Source organism: Mesoplodon bidens (assembly GCF_964165515.1).
Source record: "Mesoplodon bidens genome assembly, contig: HAP1_SCAFFOLD_349, whole genome shotgun sequence".
NCBI classification, from domain to species: domain Eukaryota; kingdom Metazoa; phylum Chordata; class Mammalia; order Artiodactyla; family Ziphiidae; genus Mesoplodon; species Mesoplodon bidens.
The window spans coordinates 321,795-336,640 of NW_027672382.1; the positions used below are offsets into that span (position 1 = coordinate 321,795).

Here is a 14,846-nt window from a genome sequence, read left to right on the forward strand (position 1 = left end):
GGACCACTTCTTCTTCAGCTCCTTTTCTACTGCTTGTACTCCTGTCCCACTAAGACCTTGAAGTGCATTACACCCTGTGTGCTCACCACCAACTTCCCACATTGTCTTTGCCTCTTTGGCAACTGACGTGGCCCCCCTGCACTGAAGCCCCAGCTTCCTCCCCCCACCATGTTCTCCCTGGCCTACCCAACCCTCTCGGTTTGCTTTCTTGAAACCCTCTCATCTTTGATAATTACAGCTTGGGTGGGTGATGCTCCTGGCAGCCAGTAGGTGGAGGCCAGGGATGCTGCTAAACGTCCTACGGTGCCCAGGACGGCTCCCACAACGAGGACTGTCCAGCCCAACACGTCGAGATGCTGCAGTTGAGAAATGCTGCTGGCTCCTTCGTCTCTAATACATCCCGGTTATTTTTCTGAAGAAAAAAGTCACCCTTCATTAAGCCAGCTCACTGCTCCATCAGAAGCTGAAATAGCAGTGACTCAGACCCTGGAGTCACACCACTGTGATCCCAAGCCCTGGCTCAGCCATTTGCCAGCTGTGTGGCGTCCAGCAGCCACAGGTCTCAGAGCCCGACCGCCTCGTGTGTAAAAGGAGGCGATGGCGGGACAGTACAGTGGGGTGATGCGTTGATTGCTTGGCAGAGGGCCGGGCACACAGGTCACACTCGTGACATTTCAGTGATGTTTAAATCAAGTTTATACTCTTTAGGCTACTGTTCTAGGCTGGCCACAAACTGAGCTCAGCTTTCCATCCCGACTCTTCCCTCTACTCCTCCCCTCCCCCATCATCTGCTCTAACCCAATTAAGCTCTTCCAGAACATGCACTGCATTTCCCCACCTCTCATCCTACCTCCTGCCTTCACCCCCCATATTAGTTTCCTATGGCTGTTCTAACAAATTACCACAAACTTAGGGGCTTAACACCACTCATATTTATTCTTTTACAGTTCTGGAGGCCAAAGGTCCAAAATCAGTTTCGCTAAGGTAAAGGCAAGGGGCTGGTTCCTTCTGGAGGCTCTAGGAAAGAATCCGTTTCCTTGCCTTTTCTAGTCTCTAGACTGGAAAAGGCGAGGAAATAAAAATTCCCCGCTTTCCTTGGCTCACGGCAGAGGAGCACCTTCAACTCTCTGCTTCTGTCACAACACCGTCTCTGTCTGTAGTCAGACTCCCTGTGTCTGCTTCTTGTAAGAACCCATGCGCCTATGTTGGGTCCCCCCAGCTAATCCAGGATAAGCCCGCATCTCAAGATCCTTACCCTCATCACATCTGCAAAGGTCCTTCTGCCCTGTCAGGTAATGTTCATAGGCTCTACGGATTAGGAGCCAGACATCTTTGGGGGGGAGGCATCATTCACCCAACCACCTCTTCCATTCTGACACGCCATCCCCTCCAACTCTGCATACCCACGCGTGCCCACGCCCAGTGGGGCCTCAGCCAAGCAGTGATCACACCAGGTGAATGATGGCGCCTCCCCTGGGACTCTTTCATAGACGGATGCTGTGCAAGGACCAACCTTGGGGAACTTCCCAGGATAAATACCCTGTTTAGAGAGAATAGGGCTTTCAAGAAACCAAGCTTGCTGCTGGGTGGAGCCCTGGGCTAAGACACAGAAGCCTGGGTTCAAGTCCATCCTCACACCTGTGGCTGAAGGTTCCCCCTCAGTGCCCCCGCCCTGGGAGGCTGCAGCCTCATATGAGCTGTGTGGCCTTGGACAAGTCATTTCACCTCTCTGGGCCTCGATGCCTCACCTGCCAAGGGAGGATGGTGAGCTAATTAGTACTGGCCTGTGGTAAGTGTCCAGTAAATACCAGCTGTGACTTTTACATGCAGTAACTTCTTCCTGAGCCTTTCTTTTGAGTGTAAATTATTTCTTTTATAGATCACAAGGACCACATGGATGGATCATTTCTAGACTTAAAGACCCTCGGGATGGAAAAAAATGTTCGGAAAATATTGGAGGTAAAACCTGACTTGCCAACTTTTTCAAGAGTAGAGATCGGAATGGTAACCAAAGAAACTTTGTCTCTGCATTGACTGACACGTGGGGAGGGTGGGCGTGAGGACAGACACTAGCCGTGTGCCCTGGCACCACTGTATACATCATTGGTTCGAGGCCAGGTCCTCCCTGATGGGCTGGCACCTGTATGGACTGGTCGGTACCTGGCCGTAACAGCGATCCAATGTTTGAATAGAAAGGCGGCTTCCCATCATGTACAGCATGATATAGCATTGCACTGATGCTGGCCAGGTCAATCTCTGGGCCCTCCTTTTCACATCACATGTTGTATTCTGCAGAAAATATCCAACAAGCTAATGTACAACAGTATGTCATGAGCTTGCCTAACATTTGCTTTTTGCTATAAACTGAAAAACATGAACACATAAAGGGCAGCAGAAGGGAGCCATGATGATTAAGAAGACACAAGTTCTAGAATCAGAGACCTGTGTCCTAATCCCAGCTCTGCAAGCTCTGTGACCTTGGGCAGCCTCCTAACCTTTCTGGGACTTCAATTTCCCAGCTGTAAAATGATGATGGAAAAATTAAAGGAGATCATTATGTAAAGTGCTTATCCCAGTGCCTAGCTCATAGCGAGCACTTTAATAGATGATAGTTATTATTGTCAAACAGTATTTAAAGAGTATTATCCAAGAAAACCTTCCTTTCTTAGGGAGCATAGTTTGTGTTTTCCAGGATTTTCAGAGGTAATTTGATTGCTAGGTTGAAGGTGCCCTGTATCCTAAATGGATGTTTGACCGGGTGTTTGACTGACACATGACAATGGACAGCTCAGGCCAGCGTGGCTTGCTGCAGCAGCTGGTCTAAACCAGCTTTTGGAAAACATAATAAAGCCATCCTCTCTGTACCAGCATTTTCTCCTACAATTTTTCTAGACATTTGCTCACACGTCTAGAGATGTGAGTCTTCAGAAACTTGTTGGTCTTCCTGATAAAATCGAACCTTCCTTCTCTGAGGTTGGGAGTAGAGGGACCGTCTCCAGGTGGGGAGCTCAGCTGGATCTCACGTCCTGATGGTCCTGCTTCCAAGACCTTCTCCTTGGCAACAAGCCCTCATCCCACCACTGACACCACAGAGCAGGAAACCTCCTAACTCTCAATCCTCCAAGGTTGGCAGTAATTAAATGAAAGAGCAGGAGGAAGAATAGCTGACATCTGTGAACTGCTTACTGTGTGCCAGGCGTTGAGCTCAGCCGGCTCCATGCCTTATGTCATTTAACCATCGTAGCAGCCTTGTGTCATAGTTACTATTATTGTCCCCATTTAACAGATAAGAAAAATTAAGGCTTCAGGAGGTCAAGTACCTCACCCAAGGTCACAGAATAATGATTGAAGACACACCAGGGGTGTGTCCCTGGTGGTCTGTCTGCGAGCCTGCAGAGACCGGGTGGGGACTGTGTGCTTGGATCCTGTAGCCCAGGCTCTTCCTTAGTGACCCTCCCCTCAGGAAAAGAGGGGGCGTCTGGAGCGGTACAGAGGATGCAGCTCAGGGTAGCTGAAGACACTGAGCAGCATCTCAGGTTCTTTTTGCAGCAGATCTGCCCGGTTTATTGTCATCTTCAGATACCCTCTTTTATTCTCATCTCCATAGATACATAGACAAATATGTCCACTCTTATCTATCACAGTCACTTTGGGGGCCATTATAGTTTTTTAGTTGTTTTGTTTTTAATCTCAGAGGTTTTCAGGGTAGTGCCAACAAATGCTAGGGCTAAGAGGTGCTCATGGCAAGCATTAAAAGCCAATTTATTTTTTAAGGAGGCTTATTATGGTTATTTGTAGTCATTCAGATCGGGTAACCTATTCAGACTGGTGGCCATTCCATGCAGTCATTTGGGCTTCCAGCAGCCAGCTGGCTGGTTGGGGTCTTAGGGAGATGCAGCTGCAAACACTATCTGCATTGTCTCTGGAAAGGGTCTGAAGGGATGCCCACCCACCAGGTTCCAGAGCTAGGAGAAGGTTGGGCCAAATTTTGTGAGGGTATGGTTTCTGCTGCACAGAAATGAGATTCCTTTAATAAAAAGGAGGGAGGCTATTTTCCACTTAACCTTCATTCGTTCATTCAACAAACATGACCACTATGCACCACTCGGTGCCAGGTGCCATGCTGGGCACAAGGAGGGAGATAGTGAGCAAAAGCCACATGGTCCCCATTTTTCTGGAGCTTGTCTTCTCAACATCAGCGGTACTGATTTTTTGAGCCAGGTAACTCTTTGTTTGGGAGACTGCCCTATGCATCGTGGGGTGTTTAGCAGCATCCTTGTCCTCTACCCACTAGACGCCAACAGCAATTATGACACCCACAAATGTGTCCAGGCATTGCTAAATGTCCTGGAGTGGGTAGGGTGGACAGAGTCACCCCCAGTTGAGAACCACTGGCCTAAAGGGAAGACAGACGAGACGGTGGCCAAAGAATGGCACAAGTGATGCATCATTTCAAAGGCAGTCGTGCTCTGAAGGGGTAGGAACACAGTCATAAAGAAAGCAGTTCACAGAGTCAGACTGGATTTAAAACCAACTCTCTTGGCATGGACATATATACACACACACGCTACCAAAGGTAAAATAGATAGCTAGTGGGAAGCAGCTGCATCGCACAGGGAGAGCAGGTTGGTGCTGTGTGTCTACCTAGAGGGGTGGGATAGGGAGGGTGGGAGGGAGATGCAAGAGTCAGGGGATATGGGGATATATGGATACGTATAGCTGATTCACTTTTTGATACAGCAGACACTAACACACCATTGTAAAGCAATTATACTCCAATAAAGATGTTAAAAAAATTAACTCTCTCAAATTATTCTTTAGTATCTTTCCAGTTCTTCCATTATTCTTTGGGTTATTCTTCTGGATGTAGAAAATCATAACGGAATGCCAAGAGAGTTTTTCTTCTTTTTTTTATTTCAGCCTCAAAATGGCCTTTCCAGCCCAGGGTCCATCATGGTCTCTGAGAAGTTAAGGAAAATGGATGTGGCTGACGCTTTAGATCTTAGTGAAAAGCTGGTAGGTATACCCAGCATCAGTCCCCTCCTGTCCAAACGTGCGTGCCCTGCAGATAGTTTAAACATCAACTCCACATACATGTTTAGTTGTTACAGTAGCTCCACGAGACCCATCTCCTATCCCAGCATGGGCTAGAAATTGCAGAGCCCAATTCCTTGGAAGACTGGGTAGTAAGAATGAATGTTTATGTCTGTTGTCATTCCCCCTCCCCACTTCCCCCCAATTCTCAAAAAGGCATAGTGTAAATGGATGCGGGGGAAAATGAAAGTCGTACTAAAAGCCCCAAATGCACTCATTTGCAAAGCATGTGTTTCTTCTCTGCAACTGCAGAAAATGAATGAAACAGAATTAGATGTTTGCCTCCTCAAAGTGGCCTCCAGCGGTATTGGGCCAGGCCTCTTACCTGAGAAATGCTTTCTCGTAGTACATGGACATGTGCAAAACCCTCGGGACTTTGATGAACATCAAAGGTATGTCAGGTCACGTGTCCATGAAACACCTCTCCCGAAAAGAGAGGGAGAGAGTCTACCAGCTTCGACTAACAGACCTGTACCTGGTGTTTGATAAGATCACCCTACTCAAGAACCAGCTGCAGAGAAAAGAAGAGCTTTTGAGACGATACGAGAAGGACATTGAACAGCTCATGTGTGGCCCATGTCTCCGGCAAAAGGCCCAGGCCTCCATTCTCCAGGCTAAACCTCGGTGCAGCTGCAGACCCGTAGGGACCAGGACAAGAGGACAGAGGCCTGGGTGTGGAGGGGGGCAGGCGGGATGGTGACTCAGGGCCTGATGGACCCAAGTCTCTGGGCAAGAAAGCAGCAGTTAAAGTACCCTACTGTTAAGGAATAAGGTGCACCTTTTATAAATGTGTCTGATGTTTCACCATGTGTGTGCTTTTCGTAATTCCATCCTATTTTCAGTGGTATCCGTTCCCCCACCCTCTCTGGGAAATTGGGAGGGGCTGGTAGCATAACCGTTGCCCCCTTCATGCTGCACGTCCACAGCCAATGGGCTATTTATTCTGCCCTCTAGTCCCCACATCTTCAGCCTTCCCCCCACTTGTAAGGAAACCGCGAAGCCAGGCATATATGGAAGTGTTCTGAGGATCTCCCAGGTCAGGAGCATTGGTGGTGAGTGAGAAAGCTGAGGAGAAAAGAGACTTTGTCTCTCCTGTGTGCTCAGGCAGAGCAAAGTGTCGGTTCAGATGTACCAGTCACAGGTGGCAAAGCTGAAGGACATCTCCAGAGAGGCCGAAGAAAAGGCGCTGCTGAAGGAGGCCCTGGCGCACATGGAAGAGTGGCTGCACCAGGAGAAGAGGGTCACCAGGGCGATCAGGCAGCAGAAGGTGAGAGGTCCCTGCTCGGAGCAGAGCCTCTGAGGCTGCCCCTCAGCTCCCTTTAGAAACAGCCAACTGAGGCCCCAGTGGGATCCAGGCAGCAAAGAATGCATTCACTCATTGCAAAGGAAGGTGGCAGAATAGCTTTAGCTTTAGGCAGACTTAGGTTTAGACTCTTGTTCTGCCATTTACTGTGTGACTTCAGGCAGCTTTTTTTTTTTACCATCTTTATTGGAGTATAATTGCTTTACAGTGTTGTGTTCATTTCTGCTGTGTAACAATGTGAATCAGCTATATGCATACGTATATCCTCCGATCCCTCCCTCTTGCGTCTCCCTCCCACCCTCCTTATCCCACCCCTCTAGGTGGTCGCAAAGCACTGAGCTGATCTCCCTGTGCTATGCAGCTGCTTCCCACTAGCTATCTGTTTTACATTTGGTAGTGTATATATGTCCATGCCACTCTCTCACTTCGTCCCATCTTACCCTTCCCCCTCCCCATGTCCTCAAGTCCATTCTCTACATCTGTGTCTTTATTCCTGGCTGCCCCTAGGTTCATCAGAACATTCTTTTTTTTTTTTTTTTTTAGATTCCATATATATGTGTTAGCTTAACCTCTCTGAGACTCATAGTCTAGCTTGCCTCTATTTTTTTTAACTTTCTTTTTTTTAATTTAATTTTTATTTTATATTGGAGTATAGTTGATTTACAGAGTTGTGTTAGTTTCACATGTACAGCAAAGTGATTCAGTTATACATGTACATATATCTATTCTTTTTCAGATTCTTTTCCCATAATAGTTATTTCAGAATATTGAGTAGAGTTCCCTGTGTTATACAGTAGGTCCTTCTTGATTACATGTTTTATATATAATAGTGTGTATATGTTAAACCCAAAATCCTAATTTATCCTTCCCCACCACATTTCCACTTTGGTAACCATAAGTTTGTTTTCAAAGTCTGTGAGTCTCTTTCTGTTTTGTAAATAAGCTCATTTGTATCATTTTTTTTAGATTCCACATATAAGTGATATCATATGATATTTGTCTTTGTCTGACCTACTTCACATACTATGATAGTCTCTAGGTCCATCCATGTTGCTGCAAATGGCATTACTTCACTCTTTTTTATGGCTGAGTAGTATTCCACTGTATATTTGTACCACATCTTCTTTATCCACTCCTCCATCGACATTTAGGCTGCTTCCATGTCCTGGCTGTTGTGAACAGTGCTTTCTGAGACTCATAGTCTAGCTCGTCTGTATTTTTTAACTTTTGATAATTTGTGTATTTTATCTTGTTTTTTCTATCCAGATAACTATTTTTTCTACCAGTTTTATTGAGACATAATTGACACACAGCACTGTACTGAGCTTAAGGGTGTCCAGCATCATGATCTGACTTCCCTGCCTCCTGAAATGATGACCACAATCAGTTGAGTGAACAGCCCGAGTGTTTTTAAAGGCGGCGCTTCTGATTTTCATTGTTCTGCCAGGTGCCAGGGATACACCGAGGAATAAGCTTTCTGAGAATAAAGATTTGGGTTTGCTCTTCTGAGTAGCCAGAATAGTACTCCAGTCTTTCTGACTTGGGGCTGTGTATTTGTACACGCATGCTTGCGTGTATCTGTGTACATGTGAGTATGTGCTGTGTGTTTGCATGTGTGTGTATTTGCATGTGTGTGTTTGTTGCCTGCATGAGCTCTAAGGAGGCCAAGGTCATAGAAGGGTGCCCTTCTCCTCAACCAGGAGGTGATGGTCAGATAGTTCCTTGCAGAAGCCTGCCCTCCATCCTGCGAACCTTCCAGGCAACAGGTTTCCAGACAGCAGGCTCTCTGACTTAGAGCCCCAGAAATGAAAAGTGGCTGTCCTGCTCTGAGGGAGCCTGGATGCGGTGTTTCCAGTGCTCACTGCTGTGAATTAAACATCACAGGCCTTAGTCTGCATGTGTCATGGGGCTGCCTCAGGCAGAGGACAGTTTCCTTTCACACCAAGCAATGCCAGGGAGAGGTGGGCCAGTGACAGAGTTGTGACTTTCCCTTTGATGTGCCCTCTGGAGAGCTCACCCCTCCCCGAAATGCCCCCCCCGCCCACAGGGCTTGGCAGACTAGGCCCCAAAGCAGAGACACCAGACCACAGAATGGGAGAGAGAAGGGCCCAAAAAAAGCCATTGTCATGTACTGAAAACCTGAGGATTTACATAATCAGGCTTCACATGTATTATTCATGGGCTGCCTCATTCATACACAATGCAAGGGACGTGCCAGCCTGTTTGTCAGGAAGAAAACAATACTACATTTTAAAGTTTTGCTGGATCCTAAAGGGCACTTGTATACATCTGTCTTGGCATCCATTCCTTCAAGGGAGTATATCTTCGTTGTCTTTAAGCAGAAATGAACAGAAAGCAGAATTCCTCTTTTCTAAGTTTTACACTTAGTATTTTCACAAGGAGCCTTAGTTCTTTAGCCTCCTGTATAAAACTTTGAAACTCTTCACCCGTTCACAGAGGTGGCAAGGTTGAAGCACTGAGATGAAATTACACATCTTAAGCTTCAGAATTGCCCCCCCCCAAAAAAATGGAGTTTGTAGTTTTAATGTTTGATCATCTCTTCACCAAGCAGATCTTTCAAGAATCAAAAGTCCTATTTCCACACTAATATCTCTGGCTGTGAAAATGAGACTTGGTATAAGATGCTGGGCCTTCACAGCGAACTGGGCCTGTGGCTCTGTCCATGTGGCAGAGGGACGGGAAACGCGGCCCAGGCCGTGCTCACTCGAATCCACATCCCACATCCCTCGAGAAGCCGGCAGTGTCTCTCAGAGTTCAGAGGCCAGATTTGGAGTCAAACAAATAGGGGTCAATCCCCACCGCTGCCCCGAATGACCCTGAGTAAGTGGCTTGACCTCTGTATCGCAGGTTCCTCAACAAAAGCAACCAAAACTCTTAGCAAGGGGCCTACTCCATGGGGCAGTGGGAGGGTTAAATGGCAAAATGCCTACAGTGCCTGGCATATCACAAGCCCTGTTTCTAAGGGGGAAGAATAGGCAGCTCATGCATGGGTGGGGATTCCTCTATTTTTTTCAGGGAGCTTCCTGCCAGCTGACGCCTTCCCCGGTCCTCCCAAAGCCGCCAGCTCTTATGGGACGCGCTCTTCTCTTTGGTGAATACGACTAGGGCCACGGCCAAGAAAGGACCCAGATACCTTTTGTGAAAGGGCTAAGGCTGGGATTTTCAAGAGGAAATTTTTAAATGCACAGAAGTTGCCACTTGGGAAGCACGCAAGCCCTTTCTTAGGGCTTGAAGTGTAAGAAAGGCTGAAGGGCACCAGCTGCTTCTGGCAGGAGAAGCCGCTCAGCTCTCCTGCCAATCAGATCTCCAACCAATCAAGTCCTGGCTAGGGGGCGTGACCACCGCTTTGCCTTGTGGTCTCAGCCAGGAAAACCCCCTAACCTTCCCTCTGCTTAATTAGCTCAGATCCCTCTTCTTTAAGATGAGAATAAAAATGGCACCTAGCTCGTAGCCTTCCCAATGGGAGCTTGTATACAAAAGCCTTAGCACATAGGACCACAAAGCATTCACCCTCTCCTACCATCGTCATTATCCTCACTATTCTCTTTAACTCACTATCTTCCAAGATTTCCTTGGGCCCAGGTATTCTCAAGATTCTGGCTTCCTCCGTGCCACTTGTGTGTTTTGTTTGTTTGTTTGTTTGTTTTTGCGGTACGCAGGGCTCTCACTGTTGTGGCCTCTCCTGTTGCGGAGCACAGGCTCCGGACGCGCAGGCTCAGCGGCCATGGCTCACGGGCCCAGTCGCTCTGTGGCATGTGGCATCCTCCTGGACCGGGACACGAACCCTGCATTGGCAGGCGGACCCTCAACCTCTGCGCCACCAGGGAAGCCCCACAATTGGTAGATGTTGTGTAGGAGGAGCGTGGGATGGGAGGGGCTTGGGGTGGTGCTCTTCCGCCCACAATGATGAAGTAGAACCATGTGGCCAGGCCTATGCAGCATACGGATAGAAGAAGGCTAAAGAAAAAGACCCTCCCGCACCCCCTTCATCACATCCCAGTGAGTTCAGTAAAGTTCAGGAAAAGCAGGTGCACAGGGGCCAGGCTCTGCCCTCAGTGCCCAGCTGCCCACTGATGGAACTTAATCCAGGAAGGAATTTTGCAGCAATGTTCAAACTGGGGTTCCCTGGAGCCTTTGGGTGCCATGGAAGGGTGTGACTCTCAAAGCACACACACCTTTCTCCCGCCAGAGAAGCTCTCCATTATCTTATACTCCAAGTTCCTCATGGGATTTTGCTTGGATAAACGGTTCTGCAAACAAAAAGGGAGGGGGGGGATGGGGTGGGAGAGAAGAAGGCTGTTGGTTTAAAACTAACCCCTGCTCTATAATATCTGGGCATTTGGATAGTGATTGTCTCAACAGAGTTTGTGATAAATACCGAGTGGCCGCAGGCTCGAGGCCTTCTCCACGGAAAATGCGTGGAGGGCAATTGTCAGTTCAATACAGGCCCATCAGCCTTCACGGTCAGTCCTCTGAGGGTAGAGTCAGCATCCTTCTGGGAGAAGGGAAGAGTCTCGTAAGCACCTATGCCCTGTCCCAAAAGACAGCCTTATTTCCTCCCTGAGTTTTGTGACTACCCGGTAGGGTTGCCAGATTGAGGGGAAAACAAACAAACCAAAAACACGATGCCCAGTTAAATTTTAATATCAGATAAACAACAAAAGCTATTCGGTATAAATGTCCTAAATATTACACGGGGCATATTCACACTCACAAATTTGTTGGCTTCATTCTGAAATTCAGATTTAACTGGGCATCCTGTATTTTATCTGGCAACCCCTCCAACATTTACTGAGCACCAACTAGACACCAAGCAGGGAGGTTCTGAACCGGGTGTCGCAAGATGGCAGCCCACAGATATATTCCATTTGGCTCATGGGAGTTTTTTTAAAGTTACATTTCAAAATAGGGCAGTTTCCTGGAATATTCTGGATTTCCAGCTTCTCTGGGAAACTTGGAAGATCTGGCGACCCTAGGCCCACAGACCCACAAGTCACCATCACAAGCCTCCATCTTCCAGGCCCCTTAGAAAGGCGCTGGGCTCGTGTGTTTGCTGCTGTCCACCACCACCCCAGCTCACTTCACCCACTTCTTTTACTTTCCTGGCCGCTGTAGGAATCAGGTTGGCGACCCCAGTGGATGCTCAGGGCTCTAGGAGAACGTCTCCTTCCTGACACCACTGCACATTCACCTGCGGAGTGTCGGTCTGCAAGGGAGACCCCAGTTCCCTCTCACTTTTGTGTCTCCAGTGCCTAGGGGATGCTCTTTCTTTGATGAGCTGCCCCTGAGGTGCAGGGTCTTGAGCAGATCAGGGTCAGCAATAGTCATCAAACCCCAGGGGAGCGGCAAGCTCCAGGTTTTCAGTGATGCTGGCTTCCCAACAGGCCCCTGTAGTCCCTGCCAGGGAGGTTAGCCACTGGGGCTTTCAACATTTCCACTGGGTGGAAAGCCACTGGACATCTACAGCCTCTTCCACTGATCTAGGAGGCTCTGCTTCCAGCTAAAGCAGATCTGTCCTCCAAGAAGAATGCAGTATCCTTCATAGCCTTCTTGGTTGACCACCTCTTTCTCTGCTGGAATCTGGAACAGAGATTCCCTAAAAGGTGCAGCAGGACAGTGTAGCGTTACCCCAAAGCCACACCCCCTTCTGCAGACCTCTATCCTCACCTCCTCACCTAGGAAGGCTCAACATTCCATCCAAATGGGTAGCATCTGAAAGTTGAGAAAAATCCATTTTTCTCTGATGCAAAAGGCAAAGAAGAACATAAGCTAAATGTTGTCAATATTCTTTCTGTGTTAAAGAGACGAATGTTTGGAGAGCTGATGAAGAACTCAAAGATGCAGAACTCACATTTCCAGGTGAGCCAGAAGAGAGAAGAGAGAAAACCCTAGGACGTCAGCAGGAAGCCCAGTGGACAGTTATCCCTCATCTATTATGTATTGAGCCTTTGGCATGTGCCGGGCACAGAGCCAAACACTTGACGTGCAGTATCTCTTTTAAGCTTCACAACAACCCTATGGGGTGGGTGTTGTTATTATACCCAATTTACAGATGAGGTGTCTGAGGCTCAGAGACTTTCTTTGTCCAGAGCCACACAGCTCAGTAGGAGAGCTGGGAATCAGTGCAGATCTGACACCCAGGTGAGTGCTAGCTTTTCCTCCTTTAGGTTATAAACCTCCAGGTAATAAACCTGATACATTTCCAGTGGAATTTGTCTTAAATTTCAAGGAAGCATCCTCTAGAATTCTCTTCAAAGTTGAGGATTAAGACTATGAAATCTTGAACATGTTGAAACATTGCCATTGACAAATCAGCCCTGGAACTGGAATTAAGCCAGTCCACGTTCCCACTTTGCAGACAGTAGAGGCGAGCTCTCAGGAAGCTAGAAAGCCAAACACATTTTGGTTGAATATGAGAGAGGAGACATTCAAGTTTGATAAAAGGCCACAGTCATGCTGAGGCAACCAAATTATCATGGGAAGAAACGAAGATATTCTAGGTGAGGGATATATTTGGAAAATAGAAGCTTCTCAACCAGCATCCTTGTGCTAAGACCAGAAGGTGGTTACTCCCCAGAGCAGGATGTTAAGAGGATAGAGAGCATCCTGAGGGCCCCACTTGATCTGAGACGTTTGCCACCCTGCAAAGTGGAAACGACTGGAAGTTTGTTACTTATTCACTCACATATATGACTGGGAGGAGGCAGAAACTGCCCTACATCTAGGTTTTGTCTGAGGACCACCTGCGGATGTGAAATGGCAGAGGAGATATTGGGATGGGCCCCGGATGTTGTGGGAACATTGTGCTTCTCTGAGATGTGAGACACCCTGGAACTTCACGCTGCCTCTGACTTTAACAGAAGCAGGGCAGATGGTGCTTCGGCTAAGAGCAAAGAGCCAGCTTCCCATTCTCCCTGCCCTCCAGCCTGAGCTTAGAAGTTTGGTGTCTACGATCTCCTCAGTACAGAAAGGTTTCCTCCAGGTTCCTTGCCAAGTGTAACTTGGGCGACTCCTTCCCCAAGAGTGGGCCTTGGGCTTCCCTGGTGTCGCAGTGGTTGAGAGTCCGCCTGACGATGCAGGGGACACGGGTTCATGCCCCGGTCTGGGAAGATCCCACATGCCGCGGAGCGGCTGGGCCTGTGAGCCATGGCCGCTGAGCCTGCACGTCCGGAGCCTGTGCTCCGCAACGGGAGAGGCCACAACACTGAGAGGCCTGTGTACTGAAAAAAATTAAAAACAGGGGGAGGGGGCTTTTTTAAGGATATAGGGGTGAGTGCCTCATAAAAACTGGGAGCTGAAAGAGAGCCTGGCCTCGAAATAGAACTGGTAAGCCATCAGATCTCAGGCATCATCTCTTTTAAACACACACAAGCATGTGCACACGCACACACAGGCCGTATCTCCTCTCTGTGTCTCTGTGTGGCTCCCCTGATCTCTGCTCTCTCCAGTCATGTGACAGGAAGGAATGACCTCATGGTCCCCCAGTTCAAAGGACCAGCCCAGGAAGCAAGTAGCATCTTAGAGCCCATAAGCCCAAATCCTGGGAGTGACCATCTTAAAAGCCCAGCCCGTGCCAAGTGCCCGATCAGCTATGACCAGGGACAGAGTCACACACATGGCTGCCTGGATCCAGGAGCAGTGCTCAGAAAAGGGTTAGACAGACCCCCTAGAGTATGCTGCATTTTACCCTCCTAAGACATCAGAGACATAAGGCATTCAGTTCAGTAACAGCTTTTCGAGAGAAAGTCCATCCCAATGAAATTGCCTATCATCAGAAACTCCTGGTTCAAAAAAAGGTGCAAATGTAAGAAGAAAACATTATATGTGTATCTGGAAGAGTGTACACCAAAATGTGAATAAGGTTACCTGTGGGTAGTGTGATAATGGTGGATCATTTTACCTTTGTTTTGCTCACGTCTATGTGTGTATATAAATATTTTTTACAACAAAGATTTTATCTTGAGTAAAAAAAAATGTCATTTGAGAAATATTTGGGGATCTCCCTACAATTATAGAGTCTGGGCATTTGTTGCTCTTGCTTGTTGTAGGTTGGAGCCAGAAAAGGCACCCCAAAGATGGACCAAGGAAGGGAGATGCTGAAGAGAGAAATGTCCAGCAAATCCAGCCAGAGCCTTCTGTTTTCTAAACCTGGTGGAAGGAACTAGAAACGTCGCCCCGCTGGGCCTCGCATGATCCTCCGTGAGTCAGTGTAACTCTTCTGCGTCAAACTACTAAGATGATTTTTTAGGACATTAAAGGTTGCTACCCTAGTGTGTTGCTTCCTAGACTGGTATTTTGCACAATACTGGATTTTGGAGTGTGTGAGGAGAGGGGTTCTTTTCACAGATATTATGAATGTAAACATACGCAGGCGTATGAAGAATAAGTTTGAAATTCAGACTCCTAGGCCTGGTAGATGCAATTATGT

The 14,846-nt window shown here is 47.8% G+C and overlaps 1 protein-coding gene across 1 annotated transcript in view; it reads left to right on the plus strand.

The window, feature by feature from the left end:
* Positions 1-14,583, plus strand: part of LOC308610289 (forkhead-associated domain-containing protein 1-like) — a gene marked incomplete at its 3' end in the record, with an annotated part of 101,926 nt that extends 87,343 nt beyond the window's left edge. The window contains exons 14-18 of the mRNA XM_081259480.1: positions 1,880-1,959; positions 4,921-5,016; positions 5,441-5,661; positions 6,199-6,361; positions 14,467-14,583. Coding sequence (XP_081115606.1) covers positions 1,880-1,959; positions 4,921-5,016; positions 5,441-5,661; positions 6,199-6,361; positions 14,467-14,583 — 677 coding nt within the window. The remainder of the gene's footprint in view (positions 1-1,879; positions 1,960-4,920; positions 5,017-5,440; positions 5,662-6,198; positions 6,362-14,466) is intronic.
* Between the last annotated feature and the right edge of the window lie 263 nt (positions 14,584-14,846).